This window comes from Equus przewalskii, chromosome X (assembly GCF_037783145.1).
Source record: "Equus przewalskii isolate Varuska chromosome X, EquPr2, whole genome shotgun sequence".
Taxonomy (NCBI): Eukaryota; Metazoa; Chordata; class Mammalia; order Perissodactyla; family Equidae; genus Equus; species Equus przewalskii.
Window position 1 is genome coordinate 59,533,689 of NC_091863.1, and position 19,746 is coordinate 59,553,434.

General features: G+C 36.9%; 1 protein-coding gene across 3 annotated transcripts in view; it reads left to right on the plus strand.

Annotated features, from left to right (window-relative positions):
* The window catches only part of ATP7A (ATPase copper transporting alpha), a 132,221-nt gene that overhangs the window by 63,467 nt on the left and 49,008 nt on the right, over positions 1-19,746 (plus strand). For all 3 annotated transcript variants that reach the window (XR_011536195.1, XM_070605791.1, XM_070605792.1), the window contains exons 2-4: positions 310-447; positions 17,897-18,386; positions 18,914-19,639. Coding sequence is in view for 2 of the 3 variants with exons in the window: in XM_070605791.1 (XP_070461892.1) it covers positions 328-447; positions 17,897-18,386; positions 18,914-19,639 (1,336 nt within the window). In the remaining variant the exon portion in view is untranslated. The remainder of the gene's footprint in view (positions 1-309; positions 448-17,896; positions 18,387-18,913; positions 19,640-19,746) is intronic.

Consider the following 19,746-nt stretch of genomic DNA (forward strand, 5'->3'; position numbering starts at 1 on the left):
GTGCATGTGGAAGGGATGTGGGTTGCAATTTTAAACAGCGTGGTCAGTGTATGACACATTAAAAAGGTTAGATTTGAGTAAAGAGCTGAAAGAGGTGAAGACATTTGCTATGCAGATATCTGGAAGAAGAAAGTCCGAAACCAAAGGAATAGCTAAAGCAAAGGCCCCAAGGTGGGAGTAAAATGAGGTGAGAGTACAGAATGCTGACCATATCTTATTAGAGGTATATTTTCAATTGGGGAGGTGGGGAGAAAGTTGAGGAAGAATTATTTTCATGGCAGAAATTAATGAGTTCATTGTTTCTAATAGGAATGTAAAGAAAGCAAAATGGATCCAAGTGTGGATGTGAATTCTGTCACCATCTCTGTTGAGGGGATGACGTGTAGTTCCTGTGTTTGGACGATTGAGCAGCAGATTGGAAAACTGAGTGGTGTCCATCACATTAAAGTAAGTTACTCTTTGGAAATTAGTGAAGTCAAATGCTATTATTTGGAATTCTTCTAACACTGAAAGAGAAGCAGACACGCTGACACGTTTGGCAATAAAGGCTATCATACTTCTAACCCTAAAGCTAAATAAGGTTTTTTTTGGCCCATTCACTTCTCTTTTTATAAACAAATAAGAAATTATGTATTTTTTCAATTTAAAAACATCTGAAGATGGAATCTTGGCATTATTATAGTTGTATATTTATAGATTTATGTTTTGTAAGTATAGAGATGCTGATAGACTTTTTATTACTCTTAATTTCATACTGAACTAAAATATATGTTCTCTGAGAAAGGGTTGTGGAATGTCTTTCTCTTTTTTAGCATGACAATTATTATGTTAAATAATAATGTAATCTTCCTTAAGCATATGCACACAAGTTGTAACAGCACTTTCTAAACATTTTCACTTGAGTAATTACAAAAATAAAATTGACTTTTGTTAGACCATCTTAGCACATTCTTGCTATAATTCATCTCAGAATCTTACTTAGTAAAAAAGAGTAGTTTATCTGTATATTCTTTCTGCAATGAACATGAATTATTAATATAACTATTATAAATAAATAAGAAAAGGTAAGCAGCATTGTTTAGCACCTTCTAAACACAAGAACCAAAAGTACCAAAGTCAACACAAGACTACCCCAAAGGAAACATAATGATACCATGCCCCCTCATATCCTGTAAAAACTATACTCGAATGTTTCCTGTGCTCATTTTTTGACATAGGCCTAGTATGTTAAAGCTGCAAGGGGTCTTCGATATGACTTAAATAGTCTAACCCCCTCATTTTACAGATCAGATCAGCAGACTGAAGCCCAGATAATGAAGTCACTTGTGCTAAATTACACAGCTACCTAACACCAAAGCAAAACTAGAACTCAAGTTCCATGATTCTTGGGCCAGTGTATTTTCTGGTCATACATTGTCTACAGATGCATTTTAATTTGCATATAGTTCTCAAACTTGGCATCTCCAATTTATTCTCTCATGTAACTTTTGAAAAAAGCAGCCTGGTATTTCAGCATAAAGGTGCCTTCTACTACCAAATTGCTGTTTAGCTCTGTATCACTAGTCTATAAATTCTCCTCAGAATAATTCTAGTATTTCTGAGTATGAGAAACCTTGAATTATGTTTTACTTGTCATTATCTTTTTATTTCCATGTTCATAAAATTGGGTTTGATTTTAAAGCCTTTGGAGTAAAAAACAATGTTTTGATTAATCTTTATGCTACAGTCGAGGTTTCTCAACCTCAGCACTGTTGACATTTTGGCCTGGATAATTCTTTGTTGTGGAGGGCTGTTCTATGCCTTGGAGCCTTGGAGGATGGTTCGCAGCATCCCTGGCCTCTACCTACCAGATGCCAGTAGCCTCTCCTCCCACTTGTGACAACCAAAAATGTTTCCAAACATTGCCAAATGTCCCCAGGGGGCAAAATTGCCCCCAGTTGAGAATCAGTGTTATAGTCTCTTCTCAGAGAACCTACCAGACACCCTTTGGCTGTTAGTTAATATTTGATGATGGTGAATTGATTGATCGAATAGGCTCAATCGCCCCTTTCTCTTTATATTAGCTTCCTATGGGTCTTTTTGCCAGTGACAGGTATAGTGAGCAGTGGTTCTCAAACCGCAGCGTGAGAATCCCCTAGAGGCTTGGGAAACATGAATTGCTGGGTCCCACCCCCAGAGTTTAAATTTAAAACCCAGTGAAATCTAAATTTAACCAGATGTCCTGCATTTTTATTTGCTAAATCTGGTAACCCTACTTTGAAGTCATCTTTCCCCCTTACTTTTAGACCCTCATAACCACTGACTTATTTTTTGTCCCTGTAAGTTTTGCTTTTTTAAAAACTGCCATATAAATGGAATCATATTGTATATAGCCTTTTGAGTCCGACTGCCTTCACTTTGGCATTATGCATTTGAGATCCACCCATGCCGTTGCATGTATTACTGGTTCTTTCCTTCTTATTGCTGAGTGTTCCATTGTGTGGATGTACCACAGTTTGTTTACCCATTCACTCATTGAGAGACATTTGGATTATTTCCACTTTTTTGTGATTATGAAAAGCAATGCTCTGAATGTTCACATACAAGTCTTTGTCTGGACATATGTTTTAGTCTCTCTTGGGCAGATTCCTAGGATTGAATTTGTTCCAGCACATGGTAAGTATATGTTTAACTTTTTGAGACACTGGCAAATGATTTACCATGGTGGCTGTACTATTTTGTCTTCCCCCCCAGCAATGTTTGAGAATTCCACTTTTTCCACATTCTCTCCGACACTTTGTATTATCAGTCATTTTAGTTATAGACTTTCTACTGGGTATGTAGTGGTATCACACTAATTCTCATTTCCTTAATAGCTAATGTGTTGAACATCTTTTCATGTGTTTTATTAGGCATTTGTATACCTTCTTTGGTGAAATGTCTGTCAAACCGTTTGTCAAATTTTTAGCTGGGCTTTTTGCTTTCTTATTATTCAGTTTTGATTATTCTTTATATATTCTGGATATAACTTTTCTCTTAGATACGTGTTTTGTAAATATGTTTTCCAGCCTATGGCTTGTCTTTCATTCTCTTAAAAGTGTCCTTTCCAGAGTGGAAGTTTTTACTTTTGATGAATTCTAATTTGTCCACTTCTTTCCTTTATGGATCATGTTTTTGGTGTCATATCTAAGAAATCTTGGCCTCACCCAAGTTCACAAAGATTTTTCTCCTTCATCTTCTTCTAAAAGTTTTATCATTTTAGGTTTTACATTTAGGTCTATGATCCATTTTGAATTAATGTGTATACGTTGTAAGAGATGAGTTGAAGTTAATTTTTCTTACATAGATGTCTAGTTGTTCCAAGCAGCACCGTTTGTTGAAACATCTGTTCTTTCTCCATCGAGAAGGTGCACCTTGTTGAAAATCAATTGACCATATATATTTTGGGTGTATTTCCGTATGTTCTGTTCTGTTCCATTGATCCGTGTGTCTGTCCTTTGGCCAGTGAATACCACACAGTCTTGATTATTGTAACTTTATAATAGATCTTAAAATCAGGCAGTGTGATTCCTTAACTTTGTTCTTTTTCAAAATTGTTTTGGCTATTATAGTTCCTTTCCTTTTCCATATAAATTTTAGCATCAGTTTATAAATTTCTACAAAAATATCTGCTGAGATTTTGACTAGGATTGTGTTGATTCTGTAGATTCATCTGGATAGAATTAGTTTCTTATTAATATTTGGTTTTCTAATTTGTACACATGATATATCTCTCCATTTATTTAGATATTCCTTGATTTCTTTTATCAGGGATCTATAGTTTTCAGCAGCCAGCCCTTGTGGTCTAGTGGTTAAGATTTGGTGCTCACTGCCACTTCCCCAGTTCATTTCCTGTCAGGGAACCACACCACTCACTGTCAGTTGTCATACTGTGGCTGCTGCCTGTTGCTGTGATGCTGAAAGCTAGGCACTGGTATTTCAAATACCAGCAGGGTCACCCATGGTGGACAGGTTTCAGCAGAGCTTCCAGACTAAGCCAGACTAAGAAGGAGGACCTGGCTACCAACTTCCAGAAAAGTTGGCCATGAAAACCCTATGAATAGCAGTGGAGCATTGTCTCATATAGTGCTGGAAGGAGAGGGGATGAAGACCCGGCAGGGTTCTGCTGTGCTGTAGACAGGGTCACTAGGGGTCGGAATTGACTAGATGGCACTTAACAACAACAAATAGTTTTCAACATGCAGATCCTGCATATATTTTGTTAGATTTATATTTAAATACTTTGTTTTTGAATGATGTTTAAATGGTACTGTTTTTTAAATTTCAATTTCAGTTGTTCATTACAACCATATAGAAATGCCATTGGTTTTTGTATGTTGATTTTGTGTCCTGAGCTTTTTGCTAAACTGAATTATTAAATCTATTAGCTTTTTTTGTAGATTCCTTGGGATTTTCTTTCTCAATTTTATTATTTTTCTTTCTTTCTTTCTTTATTTTTAATTTTTATTTTTTTTCGGATGTACATCATATTTCAACTTCTGTATACATTACATCATGTTCACCACCTGAACACTAATTATAGTCCATCCCCTCACGTGTGACCCTAATCACCCCTTTTGCCTCCCCCCTCCCCCCTTCCCCAATGGTAACCACTAGTCCAATCTCCAATGCTATGTGTCTTTTTTTCTTTTGTCATTTTTATCTGCTACTTATGAGTGAGATCATATGGTATTTGACTTTCTCCTTCTGACTTATTTCACTCAGCATAATACCCTCAAGGTTCATCCATGTTGTCACAAATGGCCGGATTTTGTCATTTCTTATGGCTGAGTAGTAGTCCATCGTGTATAAATACCACATCTTCTTTATCCATTCGTCCCTTGATGGGCACCTAGGTTGCTTCCAAGTCTTGGCTGTTGTGTATAATGCTGCAATGAACATAGGGGTGCAAGTATCTTTATGCCTTTGTGTTTTCAAGTTCTTTGGATAAATACCCAGCAGTGGAATAGCTGGATCATATGGTAGATCTACCCTTAATTTTCTGAGGGTACTCCATATTGCTTTCCATAGTGGCTGCACCAGTTTGCACTGCCACCAGCAGTGAACAAGGGTTCCCTTCTCGCCACACCCTCTCCAACAATTGTGTTCAAAATTGTTGTTGCAAAATGGGCAAAAGATCTGAACAGAGATTTCTCCAAAGAAGATATACAGATGGCCAACAGGCATATGAAAAGATGCTCAACATCATTAGCTATCAGGGAAATGCAGATCAACTACAATGAGGTATCGCCTCACTCCAGTCCTTGGGATTTTCTACATAAGCAGTTATGTCATCAGGGCATAAAAACAGTTTTCTTTCTTTCTAGTCTGTATGTGTTTTGTTTGTTTTTTTTGCTTTATCGAACTGGCTAGAACCTCCATGATAATTTTGAATAGGAATGGTGAGGGTGGAGATGTTCCTGATCGTGGGGGAATACATTCAGTCATTCACCATGAAGCATTGTGTTAGTTGTAAGGTTTTTGTAGATGCCCCATATCAGGTTAAGGAAGTTCCTAGTTTTCTGAGAGTTTTTATTTTTAATCATGAATGGATTTTGAATTTTTTCAAGTGCTTTTTCTACATCTAGAGATTATCATATTATTTTTCCGTTTTAGGCTGTTAATATGGTGAAATACATTGATTTTCAAATATTGTACCAGCCACGCATTCCCAGGATAAGCCCCATTTGGTCAAAGAATACTTACTTTTAATGAAAAATTTCAAACATACACAAAACTGGAGAGCCTAATACAAGGAACCTCCCTTGTACCCATCACCCAGGAGAATCCTTGCTCTTCATTTTCATGACATTCTCATCATTTGAATTTGATAATGTGTTTTGCTGATGCTTCTAAGAGTTGATCTAGGCCTTCCTGCCTGTTGTACTTTGTTAAGGTAGAGGTCCCCTGAGTAGTGAATTGGAATTCCCTAGTATATTTCTACACCATTTCCAGGCCTTTTTGCTAGCCCCCTCACCCCTGTTTTTCCTTGTCATTTTTCAGGATTCTTAGCACTGTTTGGAGTGTAGCTCATTTCAGCACTCTTTCCCATGCTTCCTTCAGTTTTATTCCCCACCTATTCTCCCCTGTTTCTGTCTAACTTGTATCTAAGGGTCCAAAGAAAATAGCAATATCTCCTTCTTGCCAGAAGTTTGGGATTCCTACTATAATGACAGTAATATATGGATGCTTTTTCTTAAATACTGTACTATGAGTTGCTGACTCTTGAGCATGTGTATTTTCACTGCCAGGGCTTAACGAGTCACTCCTGAGATATGTCATTTTTAACTGAGTTGTGTTCTCATGTATGTAATGTACTTACTATTTTAATATATTATTTTAATTTTCAGCATCATTAAAACAACTTTATATTGGTGGTGGTTCTATTTACTGGAAGTTTTCTATAATTTTGCTTTTATACAGTGATGGTAGAAAGGTAATGCAACTTTGGAATTTGATCAGCTTACATTGATCCTAGAATGGTTTTCTTCTGACTAGTTCAGATCTACATGCAAAAGATAAATTTTTTGATACACTACCCAAAGTAGATGTTAATATTCTAAAGGGAGCTTTGTCCAACTGGACATTAGATTTAGCATAAGATTTAAAACTAGGGATCTGATGGGTTCTTTCTAATAATCAGAAGCTCATTATATTTTTAAGTGGATGAATCATTAAATTGGAACTAGAATATTTTGTGTTTCTTCAGATCAAATACTTACGGGAGCTCTGCCTTTTAATTATTCTTAATCTAAACATTAATTTTTACCCATTTATTCTTTAGAGATTTCAAAATAGTTTGGCTTTTCAGTGAAGTACAGGATCTATACTTTCTTGTCTCTCCAGTATTCTTGTCTCTGATTCAGACTTCTCATAAGATCTTGAGCAAATTGGCTTCAGTTTGCCTTGTTTTTAGTATAAAAAATTGGTTAATTGGCACATAGTGATTCTTTATGAAGTTTGATACAAAACTTCCTTGATTCAAGAGTCATGTGAAGTGTGGTGCTAGTATGTGGGTAATTCTTTTCCATATCTGAAACTGTAGGTGACTTTTTTCGATGTCTGAATTTCGTATTCGTCTTGACCAGAGAGGACAAAGTAAACTGTAGATCCATTTTACTATTTGTATGGGGGGAAAGCAGTGTTTCTTGTTGTTGCCTACACTGCACACTCTGGTCAGCTAAGACTATGTTGATGGTTGTGGCTAGCAAAGCTTTACATACATAGTGTAATATGCCTTCTAATCTGTCTGCTAAGCTTTCTGACCTGTAGGCATTCATGTGAATACTTAGATATGAATTTTCCACTTTCACATGCTCCAAAAGTAGGATTTTCTTTTCTATTCACCATCTACCTTGGCGTAACTCCAGTTTTAAAGGCTTCCTCATTGCTGCCCTCCCCCTTCCTCGCGAGGATGCTGCTGCCTTTAATTGGCTTGGGGGCAGGAGCTAAGTTGGGAAACCCGAGAGGTAAGCTAACTGTTTTATTTACTATCCTGCAGGTTTTGTCAAATGAGTTTATCTTCAAAATATTCAAATTTCTAACAACATTTTGTAATTTTTTCACTAATCGTAACTGTCCGAAAATTAGATGTATATTTTGCAGTTTCTTGATTAGAAAAGAGGATGGCAAAAGTAGCTCTGCGACCTTCAGTCCCAGAGCCTTCAAAATGAGTTGTTTAATTTCACTGAGTAATAAGTATGACACCTGCACTTGATTTAGCCTCAAATGAAACCAATTAAACCTCCTGCACTCGATCCAAGCTGGCTTGTGCTGGGGGCCAAAATAGAAGGTGAATCTTACTAATTAAGCGTCCGTGATAATTGCAGTAAAGCTATTTTGAACATCTAGAAACTGGTTCACGTAGTTTTTCTCCGGGTGCCTTAGGAACATTTCTGTGTAGATTTTCCAAAAAAGCCTATTGCACCCCACTCATATGTAAGGCTGCTATTTCCACTGCATATTCTCAGAATTCACCTCTGCTTAATAAGGCCTGTTTAAGGTCAGAGAAATGCAACTGAATTGGTTTAAGTTGTAAAGGAAAAGTAGCAGTGATATAATGTGAAAGCACTTTGTGTTATCAACAGTGATTTATATGGATCCCAGTGACAGATACTTAAGGCTACACTTTCCAGGGCACATTCATAATTCGATTGCTAAAAATAAAAGGAAGTACACTTTCTCTGCCTTTTCCAGCTCTGCCTCTCCTCCTTCAGTCAAAAGCCCATGTGATATAGAGTATATTAGTGATCTTTCTTTTTTTTCCCTTCCTTTAAAAAATATTTTACTAAATGTTAAGTCTTCTAGGCCCAGAGACACATTTACTGTGAAGTTAATGAAGCTTAAGTTTCAGAACCCCTCACTTGCATTGACCCCTTTTGAGACCGTGGAAGGAGTCTTAGCAATGTGTTCACATGGTTATGTGTTTTTGCAAAAGTAAAACATTTTAACTATAATCCTTTAAGTCCATTGTCTATTTCCACTTTGACTCCCCTTATGTTAGACTTCCCCCTTGTGTTGGGTGGTATTGGATGTGCCATGGGCATTTTGGGGATCTGACTAAGGGGAGGTTGAGTTGGGAATATGTGTAGTTTGGGGTTAGTAGGATATTTGGCTATACATAGTTCTTAGTCACTTCCGTGTATAGTGAAGTTTTTGCTAGGAATTCTGGTGGAGGAATGGTCTCCAGTACCCTACCACCCGTGGTGCCAGCTCACCCAGTGTCATGACATGAAGGTGTAGGGCCCAGTGTAAAAGTGGTAAATGAGTGTTATCAATTCAAAGAGTATTTAAGACTAGTCACTGCATAAGTAAACTTTTCTAAAATGCCCTGTAATCTTATAGCTCATATATGAAAGAAACTTGATAGTTTTCCCAAATTTGACAACAGCTCTAAAACTTTGTCAGTATCCAGTTGTGATGTTGAAAAGAACTTTTCTAAACCATAATTAACAAAAAATATTTTGACCTGCAGGAAAGACTGAATTATCTTTGTTTTCTCTATGTAGAAAATGATTTTACAAAATCATTTTCAAATGAAGCAGCAATCACAGTATACAGTCAAAAATGTAGGAAAAGAAAATATTATGGAAGTGTATCAGGCATTATTAATAAAAAAGTTATTTTTATGGATGTATGATATATAGTAGCTTTTAAAAATTTGCGACTTGTAATTTTGTTACTCATTCAGAATACTTTTGTACAGAATTTTATTTATAGGTTTTTATTATTTTCCTTAAAGAAGGCCCCTAAATGTGTAAGTTTCAGAGGCCACAAAAGGTGGATTCACTCTTTCTAGACAGCATATAGAAAATTGTACCTGTCCAAACATAATTTATAGTCAGAATGCAGCTCAGCATGTTAATACATAAATATTGGTCACTTTTTAATGAATTTTAGGGTTTAAAATTTCTGGATCATAGTTTCTGAGATTACAGTTAAGACTAATGTGCAGTCAATTTAGAAACCAGATATGGAGAGGACATTGTTTCGACTAAGTCAAGCAGCTCCTGTAGTGTTTGGAGTAAAACTCTGATATGAAGTATTGTAATTGTGTGGGGTTGCTTTATTGAAAAACTGCGACGGTGGAACAGATTAAAGCTTTAATTAACAGAATTTAAGGACAAGGAATAGTCAAGAATAAGTAGAATGAATATGATTATTTCTTTTGAGCCTTCAGCATTTAGATACGTTTTGAGAATTGTGTCTTAAATTTTGAAGTTTGTAAATGAGTGCAATACTCTTGTTTTTCCTGTCAATGTCAAGACTATCGACTTTAAAGGGATTAACCTGAAGTTCAATTTAATCACGTCAGTGGTCTGTTCAGGGAAAAAAATAAAATGGGCAGATAATGTGAAGGTCTTTCTCTGGGATCGTTTGGCCTTTTTGGAAGTGGGCATGTAAAAACAAATTTAATTAGATATAAGTACTGAATGACTCTAAAGGTTAATGCTTTATTAACAAATTACTTTGTCCTTGAAATTTATACTGCTAACTTTTTGAGTGCTTTTTCCCTTTACTCAGATAAAGGCTGTAGTCTATTCTCCTAATATAGACTATCCTTTAAAAAACCGATCACCTAGGGGCCGGCCTGGTGGTGCAGTGGTTAAGTTCGCATGTTCCGCTTCTTGGCGGCCCGGGGTTCACTGGTTCGGATCCTGGGTGCGGACATGGTACCGCTTGGCATGCCATGCTGTGGTAGGCGTACCATGTATAAAGTAGAGGAAGATGGACACGGATGTTAGCTCAGGTCCGGTCTTCCTCAGCAAAAAGAGGAGGATTGGCAGCAGTTAGCTCAGGGCTAATCTTCCTCAAAAAAAAAAAACAAAAAAAAAAACTGATCACCTAGATGCCAACAGTTGCTAAATTCATCCTGTGGCTGAATACGTTCCTTGCTCCCCTTAAAATTAGCTGTTTTTTTTTATTATTGAAAAAGTAACACATGTACAGGGTAAAATCCTTCTCCCAAAGGAAACCAGTTATCAGTTTGCTATGTATGTATCCTTCCAGAAATAGACTGTGAATATAAAATGATTTACATGGATATCTATATGTGTGTGTGTGTGTGTATACACACACATATATAAATACATATATATATACACACATGTACATACATTTCCCCTTTTTATATAAGTGGAAGCATACTATACGTATTGTTCTGCGCCTTGCTTTTTTCACTTAGTAAATATATCTTAAATATTGTTCTATATCAGCATATAGAGATCAATCTTTTTATTTCTATTTGGAAATTTTTTTGTTTCCCAGCTTTTGGTATGGCAAATGATAGTGCATTGAACATAACGTTTTCCAAACACTGTATTAGAGAAATATAGGCATTTTGTTTAATATAAATTCCTAGGTAATAATCATCCATCCATGAAGATGTAGAATCAGGTATTCAAAGAGGTTTGGGTTTCTGATTTAGTTGAACTTTATCCCAAGGATCAAAGAAAGGTCAAATTCAGCATAAAACTCTTGCAGTGGAAGAGTGGTGTGAAGAGGAACTTTCACTATTTCCTTTGTATAACTTTGTATTTAAACTTTTATAATGAATAATTATGCATTAGTTGTATAATATTTGAAGCAAAATAAAAATATATTAGCAATGAAAATTCTGACAAAGCACTCAGTTTACAGATAGTTTAGTTCATGAAAGACAATGCTACAACTTAAAAAAACTAACAAAATCTCTGCATCTTTTTCATTTTAAAATATTTAGTTTTTGAATTTTTAGATCTGTTTTGGGCTATTGTCTTAGTCTCTAAGAATTGCCTTTTGCCAGTTCATAAATTGATTTAATAGTTTTAAGTGGCAACCTTTATTTCGGTTGGTCAAATAGGAGAAGTGTTAATAGAGCTTGATGGCTTCCTCTTACAGTATTTTAGTTTTCAATATCCTATATGGAAGCATCAAAGTAGAGTGTTACTTGATTAACATATACCCATTATTTTTTCAACAATCAGTAATAGAATTTGTATTGAGATGTATGTAATATAAATGGGATTTTTATTATGTATTATAAATAGTTTTTAGTTGAGTCAAAAATATATTGTGAGTAGTGAATCAGACCTATTAGAAATTCAAGATAATTGATGAATCATTTCACTTTTCTGACTTCAGTTTCTGTAAAATGGTAGAATCCGTTCAAGCTCCCAAACACCTCTGATTATCTTTATGTTGAGTTGTTATGAAAATGTAAACTATCTGAAGACTCCCACACTGACAGAGCAGCAGGCGAACCTGAATTTATTGTGATGCCTTATATAAATTAATTCCTGGAAGGATAAAAAGGAATTTCAGTGTGCTAAAACTTTAGCCAAGGACCTTTCCCAAAGTGACTTTTAAAAGTGGCGAAATGTTAGAATGTACTCATTGTCAATCCTGCTAAAAACCCAAAGAAATATATTCTCTAAACTGTTTTTAATTTAAACTAGTGTGGGAGAAGATAAGAAATATAGGGGGAAAAACAAACATAGAAGTAAAATTTGATTCAAAAACTAGAAATATTTCATGCTTTTCAGGTGTTTTTATTTATAAGCTGCACATTGCTCAAATCGCAAAAATAGAATTTTAGTTTTTCAAGGAAATTGAAGATCATCTAGCCTCCTCATTTATAGGTGAAAAGAGCATGGACTTTGGAGTTACATAGACTTGTGTTTGAATTCTAGTTCTTTCATTTTCTTGCTAAGTTTCTTGGGCAATTTATTTTTCAATTTCCTACTTCGTATAGGAAACTTGGATCACCATTTATTATCAGGTAAGAAGGAATACAGAAGAGAAAAATGTATTAATGACAACCCGAGAAGTGGTAGTAACACAGTTTTTAGCTTTTATGGAAAGTTAGAGCTAGTCTAGTCTTTCAAGAAACTGAAGCCCTTTGAGTTAGGGTGATTTGTCCAAGGTTTTAGCTTTCATCTAGCTTGAGAATAGATGATGCAGCCTTTGTATGGTGAAATTAATAAAAGAAAGCTCAACTAAATTGGAGTCAGGAAGGCCTCTAGGGGGAGCTCTTATGCCCTATCATACATGGTCAGTTACTCAAAACAGGAAAAGACATGGGCTTGCATCTCCCATAGGAAGGTATTTACTACTTCACTACATAGCAGAAGGGAGAAAGATTTCTCTCCCCGCTGGGCAACAGCCCAGCCAATGAGAGACCTTTACACTTTGGACTCCCAGTTTCCTTGAACAGACTCTGTATATTGTAGCCCCTCCCTACTTCTCCTCTTCCTCTATAAGAGCAAGCCCCTTCTTTTGTTTCGCTGGTTTTGCCTCTGGTCTGCTGTAGCCTGTATATCCCGAATTGCGGTTCCTCTGGCAATTCCCCATGGTTCTTCCTGAATAAACTTGTGCTGGTGAAACAACTGGCCAATTTCCTTTTTAAGTCAACAGTATATTTATATAAATTTTGTAGAAATCACATGTAGGTAAAGTATACTGTGCCTGAATTTCATGTTTTAGACATTTCAGTAGATAAGGAACACCATATGCATTAAAATTGGATCTTTGTGATCCCTGTGCACAGTTAGTCCGTGCCCTGTACACCACTGTTAATGCTATTGAGGTGACAGAGTGTGTCTGATTTTTCCTTTCTTCTCTCCTTTGTTCATCTAAATATAGTGAATAGTCCTCCACCTTGAGTCCCTCCTATGAGCCACATCCATAATTTATGGACTGTTATATGTTTATTTTCAGAAATAACGCAAAAGTAGTTTCTCTGAAAATAAAAATAACAGCATCGGTTCCTAATGAAAGATTCTGAGAAAAAGACAAGCTGTTGAAATTTTGGAACAATGTGAGGAATAGGCAGAGGTGGTTTTCATTGGTGGGGATCCTGGGAAAGGAGAGCGGTGCAGACCCAGAATGAGCGCTCTCGGCAGTTTCCGCCTCCGGGGAGTCTGTGCCTGGTTTTGCTCACCGTTGTGTCCCTAGCAGCTCGCACAGTGCCAGGCACAGTAATAGGCACTCAGTAAATGTTTGTTGAATAAATAAATGCTATTTTAGCTTCCTGCCCAAGGATTTGGCACCCAGAACAGTATTGTGATAATCACTGCATGAATTTCCTCTTAAAAAACACAAAGGTGCTGCTTGTTTTTGTTTCCTTTGAGACCTAAGGCTTGAAAAATCTCTTTGATATCTGACATTCAGAGGAAAAGTTGAGTGCTATTACCCCAAAAGGGAACATTTTTGTTTGTGCTAAGTGTGGTTGGCCAGCTTTAAAAGACACAAATAGAAGTTACTAACAAGGAACTGTTTTCTGGTCTGCAGAGTGAAAACAGCATAGGGTAATACAACTTTGTTTGTGTAGTATTTTACGTACATAGTTTCCTTATTTCCATATGCCTTTTATAAATAGAAGATAGGCTAAAGCAGCAGAAAGTATAGCAAACCATCTAGTGACAAAGTGGCTTTTGCTTTTTCTTTTTAACTTAATTTTTTTTATTGTAAAATGCACATAAAATTTACCATCAGTGACCTCTAGGCTATTCACAATGTTGTGCAACCATCACCACAATCTAGTTCCAGAATATTTTCATCACTCCAAAAGGAAGCCTTGTACCCGTTTAAGGAATCACTCCTATTCCTTCCTTCCCCAGCCCCTGGCAACCATAACCTCCTTTCTGCCTACTCCGGGTATTTCATATAAATGGAGTCATACAATATGTGGCCTTTTGTGTCTGGCTTCTTTCACTTAGCATGTTTTCAACTTTTGTCCATGTATTTTGCTTTTAAAATCAGTTTTAAGAACAATTTATCATTGGGTATGTTGGTTAATTGACCTTTTTGGGGAAAAAAGATTAGCTCAAAACCAGGTCATTTAAGAGGCACCAGATACAGTGTATTTAAACCTAAAGGGAAAAGAATGCCCCTCCATTTTTTAAAAGTTTGGTGTTTTATCAGGAAAAGTATAGTGGTACCTAGAGTGGTACTGTCCAGTGGAACATTGTGCAACAACGGAAATTTTCTATATCTGTCCTGTCCTGTATCGTAGCCAGTAGCCACATAGGCCATTGAACACTTGAAATGTGGCTAAAGCAGCTGAGGAAGTGAATTTTTAATCTTATTTAATTTTTCTTTTAAAGATTGGCACCTGAGCTAACATCTGTTACCAATCTTTTTTTTTTCTTCTTCTTCTCCCCAAAGCCCCCTAGTACATAGTTGTACATTCTAGTTGCAGGTCCTTCTAGTTGTGGCATGTGGGATGCTGCCTGAACATGGCTTGATGAGCAGTACCAGGTCCGCACCCAGGATCCGAACCAGGGAAGCCCTGGACTGCCAAAGTGGAGTGTGCAAACTTAACCACTTGGCCACAGAGCCTGCCCCATTTTTTTGTTTAAAAAATATATCATACAGTAAAATTGACTTCTTTTTGGCCTACAGTTCTATGAATTCTTTTTTTTTTTTTAGTTCGGTGAATTTTAACACACATATGGATTTGTTTAACCACCACCACAACCAGGACAGCACAGTTTCGTCACCCCCAAATCTCCCTTGTGCTGCCCTTTTATAGTCACTCCTACCCCACCCCTCATCTGTTCTCCATCTTCCCTTTAGTTTGAATGGTTAAATTTTTTAAAGTAATTTTCTTAATTAGAAAATAATTGACCTCAGGGGACTGAGATTAGAGTTTAAAAGAGAATCTCTCCAAAGATACAAAGACACAAAAGCCTTCCTTTTGTGGTGGCTATATTTATGTTACATCTCTTTCAAAAGTATATGTTTGAACTATATGACTGTTCTGTGGCTTTTTCATGGAAAATGTACAGTGTATTCCAAAACAAAATATAAATTATTTTCCCACGTCTTCTGTTTTGGATCATTTATGCTAGTGATCTCTTCCATAACTAAGAACAAGCTCACCAACTAGAATTAGCAGAGTCTTAGAAACTTTCCATGCCATGGGCACATTTCAAGATTTCACCAAATACGTAGCCGCTGATTACCAAGCTAAAAGAAGAAATAAAAATACTAAGTTCATTGAAATAAGTGAAAGATTTAACTATATATCTATTGTAGACAATTTAAAGTGAGATTTCCTACTCTGAATTACTTTTAATTATGTTTTGGAGTTGTTTTTAATTTATGGAACAAAGCTTTTTACCAGTAATCTATAATCGTCATCATCATCATCATCATCCCCATATTTTAACTGCTGTTAGAACATTAATATCCTACTGCCTCTCAGAATCAACAGGTCTAAAACGAAATACATCATCTTTCTTTACCCTTTCTTTACCCACTCCAACCTCTTAACTTCCTCAAATTTTCCTCTTCTGTCTCTGGTATCAGTTAATGGCACCATCTATCCACTGGCCCAAGTTAGAAACCCGTAAGTCATCCTAGTCATCTCCTTTATCCTCTAAAATCGCCTTATGAGGTCTTGCCCTCCTAAATGTATCTTGGAACTGCCTCTTTTCTCTTTACCCCCAGTGTTCATGCCTTAATTTAGAGCTTTTCTTATACTACTATTGGGATTGCAATAGCCCCCTAGCTGATCTCCTGTCCTCCTGTGCCACTCCATTTCACCCTGACATCATCTACTACAGTGCCTCCAAAATAATTCCTCTCAAAAATGCAAATATAATCGTCATTCTCCTACTTAACTTTTCCATGGCTCTCTATTACCTATAAGATAGATTACAAACCATTATTGGCATACAAGAGGCCCCATAATAAAGCAGTTGCCTAATTCTTCAGCCTGTCATCTTTCTCTACTTTTTGTGCTTCCATTTGTCTGGAATTCGCTGCCTCATGTAGCCTTGTAGATTTCTGTTTGTCCTTTAACATTCAGGTATTATCTCCCCTAAGAAGCCTTTTCTGACCCATATTCCCAGAGATGAATGGGTGTCCGTTTTCTGTATTCTCTGTTCTAGTGTTGCTGCCTGTGACTATGTCATGCTCAGCTTTGGATCCAGAGAATTCCTGTTCCAGGCAATATAATAACTGCTCAAAAAATATCAATTATTCAGGGGCCGTCCCTGTGGCCAAGTGGTTAAGTTCACGTGCTCTGTGGCAGCGGCCCAGGGTTTCGCCAGTTTGAATCCTGGGCATGGACATGGCACCGCTCGTCAAGCCATGCTGAGGCAGCATCCCACATGCTACAACTAGAAGGACCCACAACTAAAATATACAGAACTATGTACCGGGGGGCTTTGGGAGAAAAAGGAAAAAATAAAATCTTAAAAAAAATGAATTATTCAGTGCTTATTTTTATATAACTCGCTGCTGCAAAGAGCTACTTTCCTATCTATTTACTCATATGATCCTTATAACAACCCTGGAAGATAATAGGGCATATTTCCCCATTTTTCAGTTGGTAGAAGTAATGAGTGGCTGGCTAATAAGTGGAGAATTGATGCTGGAACTTAAATCTTCTGACTCCCAACCCAGTGTGTGTGTGTATGTGTGTGTGTGACTACATCATAAATCTTTGTAAGATGTCATCCAAAGAGATGCATGCAGTCATGGTAGTTAAATTATGTACAGTAGATGAATTTTAAGAATACAATCATTGTTTTTATAATCAAATCAGGCAAAATGATAAAGACGTTCTTATTTGAACAAAAGTGATACTAGGCTGTAGTGACTTAGAAGGATATAGGAGTAATATGCTACAAAACCCTATCAATATTGCCTTCATTCGTACACTAGCATGTTTATATCTTTTGTTGCCAACAAAGTTACCTTAATTGAACATTTTAAAAGTTTAAACTTCGTATCACCTTTGTTTTCTATAGCTGATCTTGTTTCCTATATTACCTTTTGAATTAATAGAGTGTGAATTATTGGAGTAATTTGTGAAAGGGGGTGGTAGGAAAGAGTAGTTTGTACTGTGTTGTGAAATTCTCAGGTGTATTTGTCCAAGCGCACGTTTCAAATGCCTGATCAGTACCTGAGTCACGTACACCTACATATAGCTTTACCATTCCTGTAGGTACACAAGATGTTTTATGTTTCTTTCCAAAGAGAATAGTACAGATGAGAACTAGGGCCTGGCCCCATGGTGTAGTGGTTAAGTCCAGCATGCTCCACTTTGGTGGCCTGCGTTTGTGGGTTCAGATCCCAGGCGCAGACCTACACTCATCAAGCCATGCTGTGCTGGCAACCCACATACAAAATAGAGGAAGATTGGGACAGATGTTGGCTCAGGGCTAATCTTCCTCAAGCAAAATAAAAAAAAAAGAGGAAGATTGGTAAGAGGTTAGCTCAAAGCAAATCTTCCTCACCAAAAAGAAAAAAAAAGATGAGAACTAATAGAGAAACTCCATTAGATTGAATTGTTTCATTCTTTTAAAATGTAGTGCCATGATTGCTATTTTTAAGTTCTATGTCATGGAATTTAATTAAACTGACTTCTGAAATTTCCTTCCAAAAGGTTTCACTGGAAGAAAAATGTGCAACTATTATTTATGACCCTAAACTACAGACTCCAAAGACCCTACAGGAAGCTATTGATGATATGGGCTTTGATGCCATTCTCAACCATCCTAACCCTCTGCCTGTTTTAACTGACACCGTGTTTCTCACTGTTACTGCTTCACTGTCTCCACCATGGGACCATATCCAAAGTACATTGCTCAAGACCAAGGGTGTGACAGACATTAAAATTTCCCCTCAGCAAAGAACTGCAGTGGTGACAATAATCCCTTCTGTAGTGACTGCCAATCAGATAATAGAGCTGGTTCCAGATCTCAGTTTAGATATTGGAACTCTGGAGAAAAAGTCAGGAACTTGTGAAGATTACAGTATGGCTCAAGCAGGTGAAGTCATGGTGAAGATGAAAGTGGAAGGGATGACCTGCCATTCCTGCACTAGCACGATTGAAGGAAAAATTGGGAAACTGCAAGGTGTTCAGCGAATTAAAGGTAATGTATCTGGTGTTATTTCTTTGATTGTTTTGTAAGGCTTAGTTTTCTGTTTTGGCCTTTTAACTTTTTGCTTGCTTTATAAGCCTGGGCTTTGAATCCATGGGACTAGAATACTCACTGCTTCATTGAAATCTGAAGTACAGCATATTACCAGGATTAATGTCAGTAAAGGTAATGATTATACTTAAAACTTACATGAGTCTTGAACTAGCAGCATAGCTGGGGTGGCGGTTCATGGAATTCATAGTTCTCAACACAGTATGCCTGGGGTCCTCTTTACCTGTAATATATATTTATTCAGGCATGCAGAAAGTTGGAGACTATAGATCTAGTGGCCATATCTTTTACTTTTTTCCAGTCTATATCAATAACATTTTTGGAAAAGAACAGAATTATTTTAAGAAAGGATAATGACGACAATGAGAGAAAAGCAATCATGTGTGGTATTGACTTGGTCTACAGAATGTTTTCTGAAGTGGCCCAGGAGTAACTGAATTTCAGTAATTTTTCTTTTTATTAACTAGTCTCCCTGGACAACCAAGAAGCTACTATTGTTTATCAACCTCATCTTATCACAGTCGAGGAAATCAAAAAGCAGATCGAAGCTGCGGGCTTTCCAGCATTCATCAAAAAACAGCCCAAGTTCCTCAAATTGGGAGCTATTGATATAGAACGTCTCAAGAACACACCAGTCAAATCCTCAGAAAGACCACAGCAAAGGAGTCCATCATGTACCAATGATTCAGCAGTCACTTTCATCGTAGATGGCATGCATTGTAAATCATGTGTGTCAAATATTGAAAGTGCTTTATCTACACTCCAATATGTAAGCAGCGTAGTAGTTTCTTTAGAGAATAGGTCTGCCATAGTAAAGTACAATGCAAGCTTAGTCACTCCAGAAACCCTGAGAAAAGCAATAGAGGCTATATCACCGGGGCAATATAGAGTCAGCTTTCCAAGTGAAGTTGAGAGTACCTCAAACTCTCCCTCCGGCTCCTCTCTTCACAAGATTCCTTTGAACATAGTTAGCCAGCCTCTCACTCAAGAAACCGTGATAAACATTGATGGCATGACTTGTAATTCTTGTGTGCAGTCTATTGAGGGTGTCATATCAAAAAAGGCAGGTGTGAAATCCATACGAGTATCCCTTGCAAATGGCAATGGGACTGTTGAATATGATCCTCTACTAACCTCTCCAGAAACTTTGAGAAAAGCAATAGAAGACATGGGATTTGATGCTACTTTGTCAGGTAATGATTACTTTTTCCTTTCATTCCCCTAATGTTCTTTTGTCTCCATTTTGCTTTTATCAATGAGAAATGAATAATAGGCACTGCAATTGCACTTTTTGGAAATA